The 23,551-nt window shown below is 46.9% G+C and overlaps 1 protein-coding gene across 4 annotated transcripts in view; it reads right to left on the bottom strand.

The window, feature by feature from the left end:
• The window catches only part of ZIM2 (zinc finger imprinted 2), a 68,597-nt gene that overhangs the window by 8,606 nt on the left and 36,440 nt on the right, over positions 1-23,551 (bottom strand). For 3 of the 4 annotated variants that reach the window (XM_045046764.1, XM_045046765.1, XM_045046766.1), the window contains exon 7: positions 20,863-21,026. In XM_045046764.1, coding sequence (XP_044902699.1) covers positions 20,863-21,026 — 164 coding nt within the window. Of the gene's footprint in view, positions 1-20,769; positions 21,027-23,551 lie in introns of those variants that run through there. The other variant, XM_045046763.1, reaches the window with a different exon arrangement.

Here is a 23,551-nt window from a genome sequence, read left to right as displayed (position 1 = left end):
TTTTTAATCTTTTGAAAATAACTAGGTTACCTGACTTGAGATCTCATGCCCTTAACCACTATGCTGTCAAGATAGCAAGTGCCCCACAAGTTCTTCAACAAACAAAATGTGGGGGAAACTTTAGAGGGAAATCCTCATAGATTAAAATACATTTAAGAGACAAATATATCAAATGCAATGGCTGGGTATCATTAGAACATTTATTCAAAAAACTAAACCAACAATTGGGGGATTTGAACACTGTCTGTACATTGGCTGATGCCCACCTATATGGGGGAGGGCCAGTGGCTTACCTGGTCCACCACTTCAAATGCCAATCTCATCTTGAAACACCCCACAGACACACTCAGAAATAATGGTTAGCCAGGTATCTGGGCATCCTAAGGCTGTCAAGCTGACACATAAAATTAACTGAAGTTCGTAAGTTATTCGCATTTGATGACTTTTTACCTGAGGTCCTTTTTCTGTTCCAGGATCCCATCCAGAACATGGTTTTACACAGAGTCACCGTGTCCCCTGAGGCTCTGTGACACTGTCTCAGACTTTGTCTTTGGTGACCCACACAGTTTTGAGAAGAACTGTTCAGGTCTACCATAAGGTGAGCCTGTATAGGAATTTGACGTTTTTTTTCACAGTTAGGATGGGGTTATGGGACCACAAAAGTCTGGTGCCATTTCATCCTGTCACATCAATGGCACATTCTATCTGTACAATTTAGGACACGCCATGACTGTTGATCAGGCCACGTTTTCAGGCTTTCTCACTGCAAAATCACTCTTCTCAGGGATTTTATAGAGTGCCCCTCAATTGGGATTTGTCTGATGTTTTTCTTGTGATTACACTGGGGTTCTATGTTTGGGGAGGCAGAATATCGCAGAAGTAAAATGCCATTTTTGTCACATCACAAAGTATTTCTGTCTGCAGTTCTATTTCCCTGAAAGGAGCTATGCCTTTGTCACACATGGAGAGCCCATGCATGGGTGGCTGGGTCTTCCCCACCAGAAGGAGCCCTTCTGAAGAGCAGGGGCTGTTTCTGGCTCATTGGCAGATCTCCAGCACGTGTTCAAGCAAGTGCCCAGTGTTTGAAAAAGGAAGAACACAGACAGAGACTCTGAGGCACCATAGACTGATGCCTAGAGCCATCACTCCAGTCAATGCAAAGTTATGGAGTATCTACTCATCAGACACGATTCTATTTGCTGGAGATACAGCAGTGAGCAAGCTGGACCCTGGCTCTTAAGTTCTGGTGGACAGAGGTGAATTATAAGCCGGAAAATCAGGGTTTCTCAATTCATGCAGACTTGATATTTGGGGATGAATCATTCTAAGCTGTGGGGACTATCCTGGGCTTAACTGCGGGATGTTAAGCAGCATCCCTGCCCCCCACCACTAATGCCACCCCCCTTTCCAGCTGTGACAACCAAAAACGTCTCTAGACACTACCAAGGGTCCCCTGGGGAGCCAAGTCACCCTTCATTGAGAACCACTGCAGTAAAGAAACATGTAAGATCATTTCAGTGATTTAACAGGTTTTCACTGAATGTGCACTGAGTGTTCTCGGCACCGGAGAGGCAAAGAGTGAACCAGACGGTCAAAGCCCCATCCTCACCCATGTGCCCACTTTACAAGAAGAAATGCACACGGCTAGGCAGTGGCTGCATCCGGCCACGCCAAAAAAATCTTTTCCTCTCTTGCAATTCCGGGATGTGTTTTCTCAGCACAGAGACACTAGCCCTTGGGGAAGAAGTGCCTGCCAGAACCACGGATGCTTTACTAATGAGTTAAACAGGTCAAAAAGTTTCTTCACAATTCCCAGGCCAATCTCTGATTGCCAGTTCCTAACGAGCTCGTAGGCCCTGGTCTCCAGTGGCTACTGGAGGGGAGTTGGAGGCCAATTACTGCAGTCCCGTCTGGCTCCTCATGCTCCAGGCCCCAGCCCTGCAATACCAGGGTGACAGAGGGGGTGCAGGGATCTCTCTTGGGCACCAAGCATGTCAGCAGAGTTCTCGTCCTTGGGGAACCACCAGGAGTTTCAACGTAATGAGGCTTTTCTTAGCCGTAAAAGAATGGGTTGTTATGCCGAGCTAAACTGAATCGGGGCTGGTGGAATTTCTAGCCTGTGTTACCAGGTAAGAGCAGTCCCACTGGACTCCAGGGTCTGTAGACAGGTTAGCTAAGGTCAGTTGGAGTCAGACCACGGAGTCTGTTTATTCTTCACCGAGTTACTTCCCTCTTTGGTGCAGACACTAAATATTCAGCCCAATTAGCAATGCTGAAGGTGTGTGCTCTCTAATTGCAATGATTTCCTGAGTGATAACACCCAGCCCCTAGGCTCTAATTGGTGTCCATATGCTGACAAGTCCTGACCTTCAGCCCCGTGTTTCCCTGTCCTGCTGTTTCTCCGCTTGAATGTCTAACAGACATCTCACAGTTAACATACTAAAGTAGATCCATGGCTTTGTGTCCCCAAATCTGATCTTCCTACAGTTTTCCCCAGCCCAGTAAATGGCATCCACTATCCACCCAGATACTCAGTCTGGAAGCCTAAAACTCACCCCCAGCACTAAAACAGGATGGTTGTAGCTATAGGGTCACATGGCCGGGTTATTGTGAGGACCAAAGGGGTGTGTGTGTGTGTGTGTGTGTGTGTGTGTGTGTGTACACACACATATGTAATCGTATGTGTCGTATACAGGACAGCGTGTAGTCACATACATATATAATTGTATGTGTCGTATATAGGACAGTGCATGGCTCAGAGTAAGCATGTGTTTGCTGCCATTGTTATGCTTTATATTACTTTATATTATTATATTACTTTATATTATTAAAATTACATCGTTATTTTATATTACCACATATTACATTATGTATCATTTTGCATTATATTACTATTGTTTCTCCCACAACCCATATGCAACCACTGGAAACAATTTTCAACTCCCCAAAGTTTAGACTTTCAATTTTCAACATACAATAAAAGCTCGGATTGCAAGTAAATTGTTCTGCAAGGGTTCCAGATAAATGAGAGATGTCTTGCAATATGAGTAGTGCGTGACGCCCAATGTCACATGATCACAACAGAGCCAATGGTTCTTGAAATTTGCTTTGATATGCGAGTGCTTTGGATTGCAAGCGTGTTTCCGGATGATTTGTGCTGGCAAACCAAAGTTTCACTGTAGCATCCACGCCCACCCGTCACCACCTCTGCTGTTACCGTGTTAGTCCAAAAGCCACCACTGCCCTGGGCCAAACCCCTGCCAGCGCGGACCCCCGCCAGAGCACCTACACACCCTAGTTCTGCCCTTGCGTCCTTAAAAGTTTATTCTCTACACCCTGTAACTGGGACCAGCCTGGGTCACAGCCTCATCCAAGCCCTGCAGGGCTTTTTTTTTTTTTTTTTTTTATCATGCTTGCTAATCCAACCCATACTCCTCACCATAGCCAATCGGGTCACATGGTCTCCCCACTCCCGACCTCTCCTCATCTCCTGCCATCCCTCACCCTCCAATCTGCTCCACTCACATCTTTCTAATGCCCTGAGTGCCTCCTGATCTCAACACCTTGCATGTACTGTTTCCTCTGCTGGAATGTTCCCTCCTCAGTTCAGTGCATGACTCATTCTACCATTTGATCGTTTGTCTTTTCCTCACTAAGCTGTCCTTGACCATACTGGCTAAATACATGTCCTGCTGTCCTTCTATGCCCCTTGTCATGCTGTATTTTTCTTCATATGTCGACTACCACCTGAAAGTTGAAAATGTATTTGTTTACTTATTTATTGCTTGACTCCCAGCTAGAATATAACATCCATGATTTTTTTAAATTTTTTAATGTTTATTTATTTTTGAGAGAGAGAGAGAGAGCGAGCACAGGGGAGGGGCAGAGAGAGAGGGAGACACAGAATACAAAGCAGGCTCTAGTCTCTGAGCTGTCAGCACAGAGCCCGACATGGGGCTCGAACTCACAAACTGAGAGATCATGACCTGAGCCGAAGTCAGGTGCTTAACCAACTGAGCCACCCAGGCACCCTAACATTAATGATTTTACAAGATCTGGGATCTGTGGTTTACAGTGGTCTGTAAAGAAGTGTCTTAGGGGTATTAAAAAAAAGAGTTGTAGAATGAGTCAATGACATAAAAATAAAGAAATTATAAACCGTTATGCATTGGAATTGTGTCCCACACCCCCAAATTCAGATGTTGAAATGCTAACCCCCTATGAACTCAGAGTGAGATGTTATTTGGAAATGGGGTCCCTGCACAGGTAATTAGTTAAGATGAGGTCATCCTGGATTAGGATTCCTCTAATCCAATATTAATGGTGTACTCATAAAAATGGGCAATTTGGAAGCAGACATGTATGAGGGAAGGTGATGTGTACAGACACAGGGACAAGACAGACATCTACAAGCCAAGGAGAGGGGCCTGTAACAGATCCTTCAGAGCCCTCAGAACAAACCAACCTGCAGACACCTTGACCTCGAACTTCCAGCCTCCAGAACTTTGAGACAATAAATGTCTGTTGTTTAAGCCACTCAGTCTGTGGTACTTGTTATGGCAGTCCTGGAAACGGAGGCACTAAGTAGGACCTTTGTATCAAATAAACTAATATACAATATACAAGGAGTTCTTACAAACTACAAGAGATCAAAATGCCAATAAAGCATGGACAAGGAAGATGAACATAAAATTCACAAGAGAAGTGGAAATGGCCAAGCAGAATATTAAATATGTTACCCAATAGAACTTTCCAGAAGAAGGCAGCTTACCCAATAGAACATTCCAGAATAAGGGTGCAGTAAAAAGGAGGCGGTTTCCCTAATAGAACATTCCAGAATCAGTGAGCGGTAAAAAGGAGGCAGCATACCCAATAGAACATTCCAGGATAAGTGAGCGGTAAAAAGAAGGCAGATTACCCAATAGAACTTTCCAGAATAAAGGTGCAGTAAAAAGGAGGTGGTTTCCCTAATAGAACATTCCAGAATCAGTGAGCGGTAAAAGGAAGCAGCTTACCCGATAGAACATTCCAGAATAAGAGTGCAGTAAAAAGGAGGCAGTTAAATGCAACTGGGACCCCGAATTGGCTCTTGGGAGAGAAGAGGGAAATGAGTGAGAAACATGGAGAAATCTAAAAAGCACATTTAGTTACTAATAATGGGTCGATGTCCATCTCTTTGACAGATACACATGGTGTCTCAGCTGTCATATTAAGTGAAGCTGTCAGGAGGTTATATGGAAACTGGGCTATCTTGTAACAGTCCCGTAAATATAAAATTATTAAAGTATAGGAAATGTAAAATACATGTTTGAAAAAGATTCAGTAATGAGTATCATGGTGAAAAGTCTAGGACTCTGGCCCCAGACTACCTGGATCAATGTCATTGTCCTTGTCACTTACTAGCTGTGTGGCCTTGGACAAGCTCCCTAGTCTCTGTGAGCCTCCAATTCTCATCTGTGAATTAAGGACTAATAATAGTACTTGCCTTATAGGGTTGTTGTGAGGACTGAGTGTTTAATACAGATGAACTCAGAACACCCTGTGAAGATTAGTAAGCAGTAGATAAATGCTTGCTAGTATTAATTTTATATTTGCAGATGATATTGGCAAATATTAAAACATTGAGTGACGGTAAACGGGAACTCATTTGCAATGTTTGTGGGAAAGAAATGGGCATTCTTTTTTGAAGGGAAGAGTGATCATTTAAAAAAAAATATTTTAATGTTTATTCATTTTTGGGAGAGAGAGCGCAAGCAGGGGAGGGGCAGAGAGACAGGGAGACACAGAATCCGAAGCAGATTCCAGGCTCTGAGCTGTCAGCACAGACCCTGATGCCATGCTTGAACCCATGAACTGTGAGATCATGACCTGAGCTGAAGTTGGATGCCCAACCTACCGAGCCACCCAGGCACCCTGGGAAGAGTGATCATTTTAATCAATATTTTCACAGCCTTATTGATATATAATTTACATACCACGAACTTCATTCATTTATTCTTTTTAAAGTTTATTTATTTTGAGATAGAGAGAGAGAAAGAATGCATTAGCAGGGGAGGAGCACAAAAACAGAGACAGAGAATCCCAAGCAGGCTCCGCACCATCAGCGCAGAACCTGACACAGGGCTCAATCCAGCAAACCCTGAGATCATGACCCCAGCAGAAATCAAGAGTCTCAAGCAACTGAGCCACCCAGGTGCCCCAAACCTCACCCATTAAAATTGTACATTTAAAGAGCGCCTGGGTGGCTCAGTTGGTTGAGCGTCCGACTTCAGCTCAGGTCGTGGTCTCATGGTTTGTGGGTTCGAGCCCCACGTCAGGCTCTGTACTGACATCTCAGGGCCTAGAGCCTGCTTTGTATTCTGTGTCTCTCTCTCTCCCTCTGCCCCATCCCCTGCTCACACTCTGTCTCTCTCTCAAAAATAAACATTAAACTTTTTAAATTGTGCAGTTAAATGGGTTTTTTTGGGGGGGGCATTTTTATACAGTTGTGCAAACCACCAATGTAATCTAATTTTTAAGTGTGAAATTCAGTGGGTTTTAAAATTGTCACAAAAATGTGCAACCATCACCACATACTCATGTATATGTGTACATGTGCACATTCTAAGGTTGATAGACATTTGAATTGTTTCCATTATGTTTCCAGCCACCATGAACAATGTAGCTATGAACATTATCTACATTGTGTTCAAGAGCACAGACACATGCATTCCCCAGTGTATATTTCTGTGAGCGCAATTTCTGCATCATAGAGTACGCGCGTCTTCAGATCACCACATCTTAGAATGCTTTAACTATTTCTAATTTGTTTAACATTTATTCATTTCTGAGAGACATACAGTGACAGAGCATGAGCAGAGGAGGGGAAGAGAGAGAGGGAGACACAGAATCCAAAGCAGGCTCCAGGCTTTGAGCTGTGAGCACAGAGCCTGACTCGGGGCTCAAACTCAGGAGCCATCAGATCATGACCTGAGCCAAAGTTGGACACTTAACTGACTGAGCCACCCAGGCGCCCAGAATGTTTTAACTCCTGTTATTTCCTCTCAGCCTATGTCACCACTACCTTGTGTTTTGAATGTATCTTGTTTGCTTTCCAGACCCCTTTGGACATTTTTGTTTCTGTTTTATATAATGTTTGTCCACACCTGGACCCATATTTACCTCTTTCTTTCCTTTTCATTTTTTGTTCCAACTCAGACTTTCCACCTTACATCTCCTTCCTTTCTGTCTAAAGTATACCGTCTAGTGTTTCCTTCAGTCTTCTACTGGTGGCAAACTCTCAATATTTTCATCTGAAAATATTTTTTATTTTTCATTCATTCTTGAGCAATGCTTTTTCTGGTATACAACAGGCAGATAGCCTTTCCACACATTAAAGAAATCCTTCACTGACTTTGACTTCCATTTTTGCTGGTATCGGTCAGTCTTACTGCCGTTCCTTGGAAGGTGACCTTTTTTCTCTGGCTGACTTTAAGATAATCTCTCTAACTTTGTTTTTTTTCTGAATTTTGTGATGTTTCTGGGTGTTGATTTCTTTTTATTTATCATGCTTGGGATCTGCTGAACTTATTCAATGTGTATATTGGTATCTTTCATTAGTTCTGGGAAATTCCCAGCCATTTTTTCTTCAAATATTGCTCTAACCTCTGCTCTGCCGGGGGTTTCTCTCTAAGCTCAGTCAAGTTCACTTGACCATCATGACTCCATTCTGTATCTTTTCTCTTGGGACTTTAATTGATTGCATACTGGATCTTCTCACTCCTCTTAGTCTCTCTTTTGTATTTTTTCTTATTTTTTGTCTCTCTGTGCTGAATTATGGATAATTTTGTTAGTATTTCTTCTAGTTCATAATTCTTCTTCTGGCTGTGTTCCATCTGCTGTTAAATAAATCTCTGTTGTCTGTATTTCCAGTTTTGTGATTTTTGTGTTTCTAGACATTCTCTCTGATTCTTTTTCAAACCACCTGTCCCTTTTTATAGGTTTCTGTTTCCTACAGATATTTCCAAAGTTACATTTCTTCAAACATTGCAAACATGGTTGTATAATCCGTAACCGGTGACTCCAGTGTCTCAAATGTCCCTGGGTCAGCTTCTGCTGTGTGTTGTTTTTTCTTCTGCTTCTTACTCATTTTCTCTTGTTTCCTTGGGTGCCTGGTTGTCTTTGAATTTTCATCGTCATTGCCATTAAAAAAATAACTTTGGGTTTTCTTCAAGGCACAAGATAAATGTATCCTCCTCCAGATAAGTTTTGCTTTGCTCTCACAGATGCTATGGTGGGCAAAATTCTAAGATGACTCCAAATGACCCACACCTTTGTATAATCCCTTCCCCTTGAGTGTAGGTGAGACCAGTGAATATGGTGAAATATCATTACTGTAATTATGTTACATATATATATATATATACACATATATACATATATATACATATATATATATATATACATATATATATATATATGACAAATCTTCTTTATCAGTCAATGGACACTTGGGCTCTTTCTGTAGTTTGGCTATTGTTGATAACGATGCTATAAGGTGCCTGTGCCCTTTTGAATCTGTATTTTGTGTTCTTTGGGTAAATACCTACTAGTACAATTGCTGGGTCATAGCGTAATTCTATTTTTAACTTTTTGAGGAGCCTCCATACTGGTTTCCAGAGCAGCTGCACCAGTTTACATTCCCACCAACAGTGTAAGAGGGTTCCCTTTTCTCCACATCTTCGTCAACATTTGTTGTTTCCTGTGTTGTTAATTTTAGCCATTCTGACAGGTGTGAGGTGGTATCTCATTGTGGTTTTGATTTGCATTTCCCTGGTGATAAGTGATGTTGGGCATCTTTTTGTGTGTCTGTTGGCCATCTGGATATTTAGGAATAAACCTAACCAAAGAGGTAAAATATCTATACTCTGAAAACTATAGAAAGCTTATGAAAGAAATTGAAGACACAAAGAAATGGAAAAACGTTCCATGCTCATGGATTGGAAGAACAAATATTGTTAAAATGTCAATACTACCCAAAGTAATCTACACATTTAATGCAATCCATATCAAAATACTGCCAGCATTCTTCACAGAGCTAGAACAAATAATCCTAAAATTTTTATGGAACCACAGAAGACCCTGCATAGACAAGGAAATCCTGAAAAAGAAAACCAAAGCTAGAGGCATCACAATCCCGGACTTCAAGCTATACTACAAAGCTGTAATCATCAAGACAGTATGGTACTGGCACAGAACAGACACATAGACCAATAGGACAGAATAGAAAACCCAGAAATGGACCCATAAATGTATGGTCAACTCATCTTCAACAAAGCAGAAAAGAATATCCAATGGAAAAAAAAAGTCTCTTCAGCAAGTGGTGCTGGGAAAACTGGGCAATGACATGCATAAGAATGAACCTGGACCACTTTCTTACACCATACACAAAAATAAACTCAAAATGGATGAAAGACCTAAATGCAAGACAGGAAGCCATCAAAATCCTCGAGGAGAAAGCAGGCCAAAACCTCTTTGACCTTGGCTGCAGCAAGGTCTTCCCAGACACATTTCCGGAGGCAAAGGAAATTAAAAAAAAAAAAAAATTAACTACTAGGACCTCATCAAGATAAGAAGCTTCTGCACAGCAAAGGAATAATCAACAAAACTAAAAGGCAGCTGACAGAATGGGAGAAGATATTTGCAAATGACAACTGGATAAAGGATTAGTATCCAAAATCTGTAAAGAACTCAACACCCCAAAAAATAAATAATCCAGTGAAGATATGGCCAGAAGACATGAATAGACACTTTCCCATGATACATTAAAAAAATTCCTACAAATTCTTAACAAAAGTCAAACAGTCCAATAGAAAACATTTTATGTATAGACATTTCACAGAAGAGTAAATGCAATTAGCCAAACAGATAAAAAAGATGGTTAACCTCTCTAAAAACCATGGAAACATAAATCAAAACAAAAATGAGATCATTTCTCACCACTGGATGGGCATGAGTTTAAGGGACTGATACATCCACTATTGGCCAGAAAGACAAAAAGTTGAGTTTTATATACATGGTTGGTATTCACTGATAAAATGTGTTTATGCTGACTTTGCATAACTAACCAGAATTTGAATGTGCACTCCTTTCAATTTAGAGATCCCATGTTAGTGGAAGCTAGTCTGTTCATATATGTGAATAGAGTACACATATCTATCTATGGCTAGATACAAGATCAAAACACAAAGTTCAATAACTTATGTGAGTATCAGCAATAATCAATCAGAAGTGTCATGGAAAATTAGGTCTCATTCACAAGAGGCACTGAAGCTCTAAGTTAATGAGATGGAGAAAAAAGAAGTATGCAAAACTCACATGAAGAAAATTACTTAAAAATAAAAATTTCTGAAAAATATAAAGTAAGATGTCCGAGAAAGGTGTAATAAGTGTTGGCAGAATTGTTTGTCTTGGCAAAAAAAAAAAAAAAAAAAGTTGAAAACAACCTAAGAGTCCACCAACATGTGGCTGGCTACATGACTCTTTTATCCATAGTGTGATAGTCAAAAAGACTGATATATTTCTACGTGTAATCTCTATTTATTTAACACATATATCTCCAAGACACAGAAAGCAAAAACTATACATTGCAGAAGAGCATTTCTCAACAGTGAATAGCATCGCTAATGTCCAAAAACGTTGACTAACATGGTTTTGATATTACCACTCTAGAAAAGTTGTGAGCAGTTGGCATGATGCCCCGCTTGTCAACGAGTCTTGTGCTCAGAGCCTGGAGTCACCGAGGGACAGAAGGTCCCCAGAGGTGACTTTGGACGAATCCCCAAGCTGAGAGACACTGTGTGGCTCAGGGCTGAGTACTGCAGGAGTCAGCAATGCTTGCCCGTCCCTAATGCCCTCACTGCCCACAGCTTATAAGTGGGGAGTCAGCCCAGGGATGGGAATCCCAGCTTGGATCTTTGTCACCTCACACCCTTGGAGGAGCTGGCCTCCCACAAGCCCAGCTCAGCACCTTGGAGAGGTCTGGTTTCACTGCGGCTGGGGGCGGTGGGGGGGCGGGAGATGGTTGGGACACCCCACCAGGTAGGTCAGGCTAATACAAATTTCCGAAAGGCTTCCATCTCGTACCGAGTATGACTGGAGGCCGCAGAGCAGGGATGAACACCTATGATTACAGGGTTCATCAGCTGGGTTTGAACCCTAGCACTACCACTCACTAACTCTGAGACTGTGAACAAATTGCTTAACTTTTCTGTGCCTCGGTTTTTCCATCTGTGAAAAAAATGGGGATGATAAAGTAGGGTGGTTGGGAATATTAAGTGTATTGTATGAGAAGCACTCAGTTCAGTATCTGGCTCTCAGGATTTTTATTTTATTTTTTTTTATTAAAAATGTTTTGAGGGGCGCCTGGGTGGCGCAGTCGGTTAAGCGTCCGACTTCAGCCAGGTCACGATCTCGCGGTCTGTGGGTTCAAGCCCTGCGTCGGGCTCTGGGCTGATGGCCCGGAGCCTGGAGCCTGTTTCCGATTCTGTGTCTCCCTCTCTCTCTGCCCCTCCCCCGTTCATGCTCTGTCTCTCTCTGTCTCAAAAAATAAATAAAAACGTTGAAAAAAAAATTAAAAAAAAATGTTTTGAAGTTTATTTTGAGAGAGAGAGAGAGAGCGAGCGAGCGAGCGCACAAGAGGGGGAAGGGCAGAGAAAGAAAGAGAGAGACAGAATCCCAAGCAGGCTCTGCACCATCAGCACAGAGCCCAATGCGGGGCTCGAACCCGCAAACTATGAGATCATGACCTGAGCCGAGATCAAGAGTCAGATGCCTAACCGCCTGAGCCACCCAGGCGCCCCAGGAAGTGATATTTAAATGCCAGTTATCCTTCTGCTGACGTAGTACAAGGGACTCAAAACTAAGTCAGAGAGGCAACGTCAGTGCTATTGACATTTTGTGGCCGGATCATTCTTTGCTATGGAGGGAGGGACTGTCCTGTGCACTAAAGGATGGTCAGCAGTGTCCCTGCTCTCTACCCACTAGGTGCCACTAGCAACTTTCCCAGGCATGACAACCCAAATTATCTCCAGACATTGCCCCATGTCCACTGGGGGTGGGGGGACACAATCATCCCCAGCTGAGAACCACTGCTCTAAAGTGAGCTCCCTGTGAGTGGAGGCATGCGAGCCAAGGCTGTGAGACAACGGGGTGGGGAGACTCTGGGTCTGATTCAGGCTCTTGTGAAGAGGCAGTTCCTAACATCTCATTACACCCCCAGGATCGACACTTCTGTGTCGCTCATCAGGCAGCCTCATTTCTCCCATCAGCTGGCTGATGGCTCAGATCCAGGGTCTCTGCTCCCCTCCGTTGCTTCAGATTACGCTGTTCTAATCCACATCTGTGAAGAGGTAATACCGCACAGTTCTGAGAAACACAGAATCATCCATTTGGACAAAGTAATAAAGACCCCACACGGTGCTCTAAAAATTCTGCACATACTAATAATCCCATGGCATGGGTGACACATGGTCACCATTACTCCTACACGTTACGGATAAAGAAACCAAAGCACAGAGAGGTTAAGTAGTTTACCTAAGGCCACACAGCTAGCAAGTGGCAGGGCTGCGATTTGAACCCAGGGGCTCTTTCCTTGCCCCTGCCTCGCTTCTGGTGGGTTGCCAGCCATTTCTGGCATCCCTTGGCTGGTAACTTCATCACGTCAAGCTGTTTTGGTCATCACGTGCTATTCCCCTACGTGTCTCTGTCTTCATATGATCACCTTCTTGTAAGGACCTCATCTTAATGAATTACACCCACAGTGACCTATTTCCAAATGAGGTTACATTCTGAAGAACTGGGGGTTAAGACTTCAGGGGGGTGGGACACAATTCATCCACAACAATTGGATAGTCCAGGATAATCTCCACATCTCAAAACCCTTAACTTCATCACATTTGCAAAGTTCCTTTTGCCATGTAAGGTCACATATCCCCAGGTTTCATGGATTGGGGTATGGACCTTTCTGTGGGGGCCAGGCATTATTCCACCTAACAAGTGAGGTGCTTATGTCCCAGCCTCCCGAGGCTGCCCTTCTGTAGCACTGGAGGTGACAATGGCAGGGGGCTGACGGAGTGTGAGAAAACTAATACTTTCCATGAAGAAGTTTAAAACTACGTTTTCATGTCTATTTTATTACACAATCCCAGCAGCTCAGGCACTAATAATGGAAAGAAAGACAAGGAACACACACTTGCAAAGAAACTGATAATAGTAACGGCTGACCCTTAGTGACAGCTTGCCACCTGCCTGATCTTGTTTTAAGTATTCTTCTTCCAGGACCTCGTATGACCCTCACAGCACTACATTATCCCATTCTACAGAGGAGGAAACTGAGGCTCAGAGAGATTAAGGTATTTGTCCAAGGTCACACAGAATCCAAACCCTGGATGTCTGGTTGCAAAAGTATTCCTTTTTTTTTTTTTTTTAAGATTTACTTATTTTTGAGGGAGCACACAAGCAGCAAAGGGGCAGAGAGAGTGGTGGGGGGAGACAGAAGATCTGAAGTGACAAGACAGGGCTAAAACCCACAAACGGTGATATCATGACGTGAGCTGAAGTCAGAGGCTCAACAGACTGAGTCACCCAGATTCTCCACAAAACCATTCTTAAATTCTACTTCCCTACCATACACTACCTCTTATGCTGGATGCTGGGGAACAAAGACATGAGAAAGAAGTGGTCCCTGCACACAGGTGGGCGGGTGCTCACAGTCTAGTGGGGGAAATCGATCATTAGAAGGCCTTGGGTAGGGAACTGTAATTAAGATGCTATGGGGTCATCTGGGTGGCTCAGTCGGTTAAGCATCTGACTTCGGCTCAGGTAATGATCTTGAAGTTCATGAGTTCGAGCCCTGTGTTGCACTCTGTGCTGACAGCTCGGAGCCTGGAGCCTGCTTCAGATTCTGTGTCTCCCTCTCTCTCTGCCTCTCTCTCTCTCTCTCTCTCTCTCTCTCTCTCTCTCCGTCAAAAATAAACAAGCACAAGTTGGGGAGGGGAAGAGAGAGAGGGAGAGACAGAATCTGAAACAAGCTCCAGACTCTTAGCTGTCAGAACAGAGCCAGATGTGGGGCTTGAACCCACAAGCTGTGAGATCATGACCTGAGCTGAAGTCAGCTGTTTAACCAACTGAGCCACCCAGGCACCCCAACATTAAAAAAAAATTTTTTTTAAAGATGGTATGGAGTTATGAAGCAGAGACACACGACAAGACCAAAACTCTTAAACTAGAAGCCCCATTTGATGGGCAGAGTGTTTTAAGTTCAGGCTCACCGCCAACATGTAATACTTGGGAAATTTCACAATTACAAATTTTCTTGAAAAATGTCAGAAGATCTGGCAGTGCTTGGCCCACCACTAAAGCTGGTGAGAGCTCAGAGCAGCTGTCTCATGTGAGAGCCCTGTCCCCCACCCCCACCCCCACTGGTGGCACTCAGCCAGGTTCACTAACTTATTCATGTGCCAGGCCTCCATAGGTATTTGAACGTGAGACCTCCCAGGAAGACAAATAATGCACGTGTGCTTCGTGAAGGAACGTTTGAGGAACCTTTCCAGATGAGCTCAGCCCCCTTCTTTTCTCCTAGGTCTCTGCTCTGGTCTCATCTCTCCCCTCTTGCTCTGCTCCTTGGGTGTCCTCTGTGGTCCAGGAGCTTTTCCAGAGAGAGACCATGACCAACCTGACAGCAGTAACTGCCTTCCTCCTCCGGGGCTTCTCGGCTGTCCCTGAGTTACAGCTGCTCAGCACGGCCACCTTCCTCCTCATTTACCTGGCCACTGTTCTGGGAAACGTCACCATTGTGGCAGCCGTGACACACGATGCCCGCCTGCACACGCCCATGTACTTCTTCCTCAAACACCTCTCCTTGGTGGATATCTGCTCTGTGTCCACCACCTTGCCCCGGGCCCTGGTGGCCACCATGCTGGGCTCGAGGGAGATTTCCTTGTGTGCATGTGCATCCCAGCTCTTTGCCTTTGTCTGCCTTGGGTCCATGGAGTGTTTTCTCATCACCTCCATGGCTTTCGATCGATGTCTGGCCATCTACAAGCCCCTAGTTTACACAGCAATCATGAGCCCCCAGATCTGTGTCTCCCTGGTGGCAGTGGCCTGGGGCAGCGGGCTCCTTTTCTCTGCCTTCCACACAGCCAACACCTTCTCCCTGCCTTTTTGTGGCCCCAACGTGATTGAGCACTTCTTCTGCGACATCCCCCCACTTATGCGCCTGGCCTGTGCCAACGCGGATGCCCACGAGGCGGTAGGGTCCACAGCTAGTGGCTGCATCATCATGAGCTGCTTTGCCCTCACTGTTCTGTCCTATGTCCGCATTGTGGCCACCGTGTTTCAGATCCATTCCACGGCTGGCCGCTGGAAGGCCTTCTCCACGTGCTCTTCCCACCTGGCCACCGTTCTCCTGTTTTACGGCACTGGTAGCTCTGCCTACATGCAGCCCGCCGCCAGCTACTCCCCGATGCAAGGGCGCGTAGCTGCTGTCTTCTACTCTGTCCTCACACCCACCCTGAATCCACTAATCTACAGCCTGAGGAACAAGGACATGAAGGGAGCCCTGAAGAAGCTTTATCTTCAGGTACGCTTTTAGAACTTGGTAGGTGGACATGGGAGGGACCCAGAAACCCTCCCAGAATTTTCCTCCTGGTCATGGTCCAGGTATTAGTGCCTCCAAAGACCACCTGGAACACACCTGTAGCCAAAAATTTGGCAGCAAAGTTGGATGACATTGAGCCCTTCCACGGTCCTAGTGGATGTCCAGGTAAGATGACATTGAGCCATGCTGGGGCCCTAGTGGATGTCCAGATAAGATGGAGACATGTCCAACATGCATCTAATTTAGGAAAATGCTACCATATGTACACAGGGAAAGACAGAGCTAGAGGGAGCGAATAAATAGTGGGGATCATTCCATCCAAGAGCCCCTTCAATGACCCTTTGCCCTGGAGTGCGAGTCCAGTAGGAAACCATCCTCTCAGTTCCCATGGCCCTTCCACAAGAGGACACAGCATGGCCAACTCAATGTGAGTCTAATGTCTAATGGCAGACATTCTTCATCTAGTATCTGTCCTAAATGCAAGCCAATGACTTTATCAGAAGAAGCAACGATTCCAGAAGGAAAACAGACCATATTGGACTTGCAGGGATACACTGTGTAGTCTTCATGTGACTCCTTCTAAGGGAACGTCGAAGGCATTTTTGTCTTCCTACCATGTTTACCTAGTAGCATTGCATGAGTTGGATTTTTTGCTCAGTTGCTTTCGCAGAAAACGAGTTAACGGTGACTTCAAAACCACAGAAGCCCTCATTCTCATTCATGTAAACACCTGTGCTTGAGTGTGATCCTGGTGTCTGTGTGCCACAAAGTCATCCTGAGACCAGATTTCTCCTATCTCATTGCTCTATATCCCTCAAGTCCTCCGATCCATGCAGCTTTTAAAAAAAAAAAAAAATTTAGGGGCGCCTGGGTGGCACAGTCGGTTAAGCGTCCGACTTCAGCCAGGTCACGATCTCGCGGTCCGTGAGTTTGAGCCCCGCGTCGGGCTCTGGGCTGATGGCTCGGAGCCTGGAGCCTGTTTCCGATTCTGTGTCTCCCTCTCTCTCTCTGCCCCTCCCCCGTTCATGCTCTGTCTCTCTCTGTTCCCAAAAAAATAAATAAACGTTGAAAAAAAAATAAAAAAATAAATAAAAAAAAATTTAACGTTTATTTATTTTTGAGAGACAGACAGAGACAGATCATGAGAGGGAGAAGAGCAGAGAGAAAGGGAGACACAGATTCTGAGGAAGGCTCCAGGCTCTGAGCTGTCAGCACAGAGCCTGATGCAGGGCTCAAACCCATAAGCCGTGAGATCATGACCTGAGCCGAAGTGGGGTGCTTAACTGACTGAACCCCCAATGACTTCAAAAACATTACTTTGTTGAGACATTTTGGGGGGGAGGTTTTAGGAGAAGTTTGCTGTGCTACTAACATATCCTTGAGGATTAAGAGTCCTCTTCTACTTGGGAATACCAGCCTCTTGATCAAATGCATAAGCCCTGGGAGAGACATAAATTGTCCAAAAAGAGAAAAGGGGCATGTGATGAGCCAGTTAGATTACATAAATTTTTGGTGATCACGTGGGTGTGGCAGACACACCCTTAGGTGATCACCAATGAATCACATCCTCCTTATATAATCCCCTTACCTGAATGTGGAAGAAACTTGTGATGTATTTTTAGCCAAAAGAATATGGCAACGGTGATGGGGTGTCATTCCCATAATCACTTGAGATCTACTCAGTGAGACAGAAAACATCCAGTCACTTGGGTACCCCAGGTTTGGGGTAGCAGGCTCTCTATAATCCTGTAGGTCTCAGCTCCAATGCCACCTCCTCAGAAGGGTCTTCCTTAACTCTCCCATCCAAATTAGGTCACCTCCAGGTCACTCTCAATCCCCTCCTTTTGTTTTATTATCTATGTTGCATTTATCACCCTTCTGAACTACTTACTCAGTTTTTTTGGCCACAAATCCCCATCCCCTCCCTCCAAATATAACCTCCAGGAGGGCAGAGCTCTGTTCTCTTCAATGCTGTGTGTACTGTCTGGCACACACTAGGTGTTCAATATGTGTTTCTCCAAACAAACAAACGTGAAGCAGAACAACAAAAAACCAAAAAGCCAGAGCTGCACTGGTGTTACATGGAGTCAGGGGGCTGGGACCCCTGAGCCCTTAATGGTTTCTAGTCCCCTCTCCACAGTTATTTATGCCACACCTGCATGGCATCACGGGGCTCCACAAACCCAGTAGGGACAACCCTTTCCCTAGTCAGATTAATTAGTGCAGTTGAATCCAGACCACCACCAATTGGAGGACAGTCTATCATTTCACATTCCACCAAGAAAGAAAAAGTCACCGCCGATCGAACTTTAACACTTTGTCAATAAAACACATCTTGGTTTCCAATATTAAAATGTGCTGCTCAGCCTTCAGATCACAGCCCAAATATCACTTCCTCAGCACCCCTGCTGGCGAAGCTGGGTCATTTTCCTTCTATACTCTCAGAACTCTCCCTTCTCCAAAACATGCATTGCAGTGTCGGTGAATTGTTTAGCTATTTGTTTACAAATCTATTTCCCCATGAGAATTAAAACTGAATGAAGGTAGAGATTACATTTGTTTGCTTTGTGTTATCCAATGGCGTGATGGAAAACCCGCTCTCTGAAAAAAAATTGTAGCATTTGCTAATTTCCATGGTGTAAATAACCTCACCACAGCTGACGTCAAACTATGAATCTATAGGGTAACAACTGGTTTGTAACATTTTCGAATGTTAGTAATTAACCCTTGTAAGATGTGCTAGCATGCTCCAGCACCAAACACGGTGTCAGTGAAGAATAGAAACTCAATAAACAATTGGTTCGTGAATGAATAGGTTCATGTTAAATCACATTGCACGAATACGTAGCAAGTCCTTGAAACTTAACACACCTACATGCAGTCTCTATTTTTCCTCCTTCCCCAGTTTTCCTGCTCCTTCCCCAGTGTTCACCCCATTTAGTGCACTGCCATCCATCCATCCCCAGGGCAGAAATCTAGCAGGTTGCTGATTTCCCTCTTACCCCCACCTCTCCCCAACACACTCCACATCCACTGTGTCCCTCCCATGCATTTAACACCGGGCCTTGACCAGCATCCTAACCCAGCACACGCCATCTCTGCCTAGACTATCCCACGGGCCTCCTCCCTGATCTCTCTGCCTTCACTATTACCTTCCCAAACTCCCCTCCACCCAGAAAACATGGATTCCTGTTTAGAATATGAATCACATCGTGCTATCCCTGTTGCAGCCCTTCACTGCCCTAGGCTCTCCATGTGCGGAACCCCATCCACCTCTCCAGTTTCCTTCCCTGCGCCCTCCCCTGCATCTTTCATCCCAAGCTATGCTGGTGTTATCTCAGTTCTTCAAACACGTCAATCCTTTCCCTGCCTCAGGGCCTTTGCACTTGCTCTTTCCTCAGTTCAGAAAACCTTTCCCTACATTGGGGCATTGCTGCTGCTTCATATTTGTCATCTCTTTCAAAAGACCTTTCTAAACCACCTCTGAGTAGCACGGCCCTTCCCATCCCTTATCACACTTGGTTCTGAGACAAGGGGAGTTTACTCCACGGAGGACGCAGCCACCACGCCACAAGGAAGTGCGCCTGTGCGCAAGACTCGGGACTACATCTCCCAGAGTGTTCCGCACGCGGGGCCTGGCGCACTTCCGCTTCCGAAGGGGTCAGGCGGTGCGGCGGGGTCGAAGCAGCGCAGGTGCTGAGCCTGTGGCTGTGCGTGTCCGCGTGTGGTGCGCGTGGCGGGTGAGCGAGTGCAGGTCTTTGTGAGCGCACACGCGTGAGGGCGGATCACAGGTGGGCGGGTGAGTCCCTTTGTGTGTGTGCGCGCGCGCGCGCGAGGGCAGATCACAGGTGTGCGTATGAGTGCAGGTGTGTGTGTGTGTGTGTGTGCATGTGCCCGTGAGGCCGGAACACAGGCGGGTGTGCGAATGCAGGTGTGTGTGTGCGCGCGTGCATGTGCGTGCGCGCGTGAGTGCGGATCACAGGCAGGCGGGTGAGTGCGTGTGCCTGTGTGTGCACGCGCGTCAGGGTGGATTACGGGCGTGCGAGTGCAGGGGTGTGTGTGTGAGAGAGAGAGCACGCGTGAGGGCAGATCACGGGCGGGCGAGTGCAGGTGGTGTGTGTGTGTGCGCGCATGAAGGCGGATCACAAGCGGGCATGTGAGCGCGTGCACAGCGAGAGTAGAGTGTGGTTTGTCACCTACAGGTTTGCCATGGCTGAGTTGGGGGTTCGTGCGGTGGGGACGTAGTCCTGAGCGATTCTGTGTGGGAGGGATGCACCCCCGCCTGTCAGATGTTCACGTGGACAGGGCTGACACATACCTGCCTGCGGAAGTGGTGTGTGTGTGTGTGTGTGTGTGTGTGTGTGTGTGTGTGTGTTTGTGATCGTGCACAAGTGCACAGGGGTCTCTAAACCTGTGGTCACACCCATGTGAGTCCATGCTCATCGCCCTTGTGTCTGAAGTTCTGGGGGTGCTTGTGGAGTTCTACTCGTGGGTGGTGCATGGGACGGACCTTCCATTCCCGTGGGGAACACAGGCCAGGGACAGCCGTAAAACAACGCTGTCACTCATGAGTGCTCTGAAGAAACCACCAGAGGGCACAGGGCACAGCGACTTAGGGCTGGGCCACTGGAGCAGTTAGAGACCCCCTCCAGGAGGGCCGTCTGGGCTCAGCCCTGAGGGATGATCATATGCTGGAGGAGAAGCTGGAGGAAGAAGGTTCTAGGCAGGGGGAAGGGCAAGGACAGAGGCCCTGTGGCAGGAACGAGGTCGGGATGCTGGAGGAACGGGAGGACCACCGCTGGCCAACACAGGTTAGGAGGCCAGACCAAAGCCAAGAGGCGGAGGACGCACCGTGCTTAGTGAGAGGCCACAGCGGATAGGTGGCCAAGGGTGTGGCTACAGGGAAGGTGAAGAACCCAGGGCCAGTAACACCATCTGCATTCACTAGCTCATGGTATGCCTGCCACGTCCTACAGGTACATCCCATTCCTATCCCCATTTCCCAGACAAGGACACTGAATCTCAGAGAGAGGTCATCTAGCTAGTGGGTCACAGATGGGATTCAAACCCAGAACCCTGGTTCCACACTTCAAGTGCTCAGCTTGGATCAGGCTGCAGGGAACAGTGGCCATTTACCCATTCCTCCAACCCCAGAAAGGGAGGTGGCCCTTCTGGGTCCCAGAGGAGGGGCTGGCAGCATGGCCCACCAGGGCCCCATCACTCACCGCTCTTTCCTTCTCCACCAGGAGAGGGTCTCTGAAGAGCAGGGCATGGTTCTGGGCTTGTGACTGCGATGCCCCTGGTAAGTCGGTCGATGTTCTGGGCTTATGACTGCAAGGCCCCTGGTAAGCCGGCTGTCTCTGGTCTTCCCTGGAAGGGTCCCTGGGATCTGAAAGACAGGACGTGGCTGTGAGTTGGACACAGAGCACACCCGGCCCAGGCAGCAGTGTGCCGGTGGGTGCGATCTGTTAGTCAGCGGATATCCATGGGCCTCCTGTGTGCCGGGCGTTCTCGGGCACTGGGATGCAATTCTGATGCAGACTGACGAGGCCCCTGCTTGCGTGGAGACCAGGAATGATGTGGGAGACATTAAAGAAACCCGCAGGCGTGGTCATTCAGGTGGTCACAAGTGCTGTGCAGAAAGTAAGGCCGCGGTGGATCAAGCAGAGTCCAAGGGCAGCATTCATACTAGCAACACGAGGCCAGTGTTGGGGGACAGCCTTAGCTGGGCTGAGTAGGGGCACCCTCTTTGGCTGCAGGGTCTTCCCATGTGCCACAGTGCCCACCCTCCCTGTTTGTTGGTCCCCAGCAAGTGAATCCCAGGTGCCTAGTGTAAGTCGACCCCAGTAAATCTTTGTCACACTGAGTGCATTGCAGTTTCCTGTAGAGCCCCATAGGAAGGCCAGGTTCCACGAGTCTGTGAGCTCTTCTGGCTCTTGGACCGCCACGTGCAGCCTCAGCCATGCTGTGAGGAGTCCTGAACTTTTCTCTTTTGACTCCCCTCCCAACCCCAGACTCCCTTTCCCCGTGACCATGTGAAGGGCTAGTCATTCCAGGAGCTGATTGCTCTCCAGGATGCGGTGGTAGACTTCTCCCAGGAGGGGCGGGGGCAGCTGAGTCCTGGCCAGAGGCCCTGTACTGGGGCATCATGCTGGAGAACTACAGGAACCTGGTCTCACTGGGTAAGGGCAGTGATGTTTCAGTGACCTCAGACCCCACCTCACTGCATAGAAGCCAAGGGGCATCGGGAATGTCAACACTATGTTGGGATGGGGTTCAGCCACTCAGTGCCTCTGTTCATGGTCTTTCCACCCTGTTTCTCCTGAAGTGCCCACCTCTCTGGATGAACATAAAGCTAAGGGTGACTGAGGCTTCTGGCATGGCTGGATCTAGGAGCGCAAGTGTTACTTTCTGGTCTTAGTTTTCTTGGTCCTCCATAGGCTCCCACTGTCTGTTTCTCAGTTATGTTTTCTCCTCTCTTAGCTCCACTACCAGGCTGGCCCCTTCCACTTCTGGCAGCAGTAGGCTTTAATGACGCTCAGTGGTCCCAGCAGGGTGGGCGCCTCTCTTTCCCAGAAGTTCTAGCAGAAGCTGCAGACCTGAGTGCCATCAGACCATGTCTGTTTTCTCTCTTTTTTTAAAATGTTTATTTATTTATTTTGAAAGAGTATGAGCTGGGAGGGGCACAGAGAGCCAGGGGAAGAGAGAATCCCAAGCAGGCTCCACACTGTCAGCACAGAGCCTCACACGGGGCTCAATCTCATGAACCGTGAGATCGTGACCTGAGCTGCAACCAACAGTCGGAGGCTTAACTGACTGAGCCACCCAGGCACCCCTGTCTTCTTTCTGAAGCCAATGGCTGAGGCCAAGAGATCGGGCTTTGTAATTGGCCGCACTTGGGTTACCCAGTACTGGTAGCCGACACCTGCTGAGCACTTATGTGCCGGTGTGTGGGGGAAGGAAAGAGGACAGGCTAGATGGGGCTGGCAGGGTCAACAAGGGCCCAATAGTCAGAGTCCCCTTGAGGGGTGCCCACAGAGAACACACTGTGGACATCTCAGCTCGGTCTAAAGCCCTGTTTCCGTCTCTGGCTCTCTTTGTCCCTGTGGTAGGGCTGACGGCCCCTGTGTCAGTTCCTCAAACTTGTTTCTACCACACCCTGATGAAAGGTGCATTTTACTCCCCAGCTCACTGCACATACTATGTCCGCATCTGATACGACTGAAACGAAAATTTCACAAAATGATACTTACCCTTATTATACACGACAGGCTGTTGTTCCATTCTGTTTCATTTTTTAAAACCTCACGTCACAGCCCACTACAGCAGTGGTCGAACCGGGAGAAGTTCTGCCCTGAGGTGGAGTGTAGCGGTGTCTGAAGATAGTTTTGGTTGTCACAGCTGAGAGGGTGCCGTCGGCGCCTCGTGGAAGTGGCCGGGGATGAGGCTTCACATCCTATGATGTCCAGGACGGTCCCCACACAGAGAACTGCGTGACCCAAGATGCCAGCAGTGCCAGAGTTGGAAATGTGACTCAGCAAAGAACAGCAGCTGCCTGAAACCACGTGTTCATGTGATCCAGCACCGCTGAGACCCGGCTGCGAGGTAGTGTGGGCTCACTGCAGCCCACGCGGACTCCTGAGACCCCCAGATCCTGGCCCGCCCTTTCCAAGTTCTCCTTTTCCCGGACGACACGTTCCGTTCCTCTGTGGGTCAGTCCTGCTTTACCATATTATAATCTGTGCACGCTTCCCCTGTTCCCAGCCTGGACCCTGACGTCCAGCCTCACCAGAGAGCCGCTGCCTCAGAGTTCTCCAAAGACACAGAACCAATAAGCTGTGTGTGTGGAGTGATTTATTTTACGAAATGTCTCATGCACTTCTGGGGCTGCCCAGCAGGCTGGAAACTCAGGCA

The sequence above is a fragment of the Felis catus genome, chromosome E2, assembly GCF_018350175.1.
Source record: "Felis catus isolate Fca126 chromosome E2, F.catus_Fca126_mat1.0, whole genome shotgun sequence".
NCBI classification, from domain to species: Eukaryota; Metazoa; Chordata; class Mammalia; order Carnivora; family Felidae; genus Felis; species Felis catus.
This window is presented reverse-complemented; position numbering and strand designations above follow the sequence as displayed.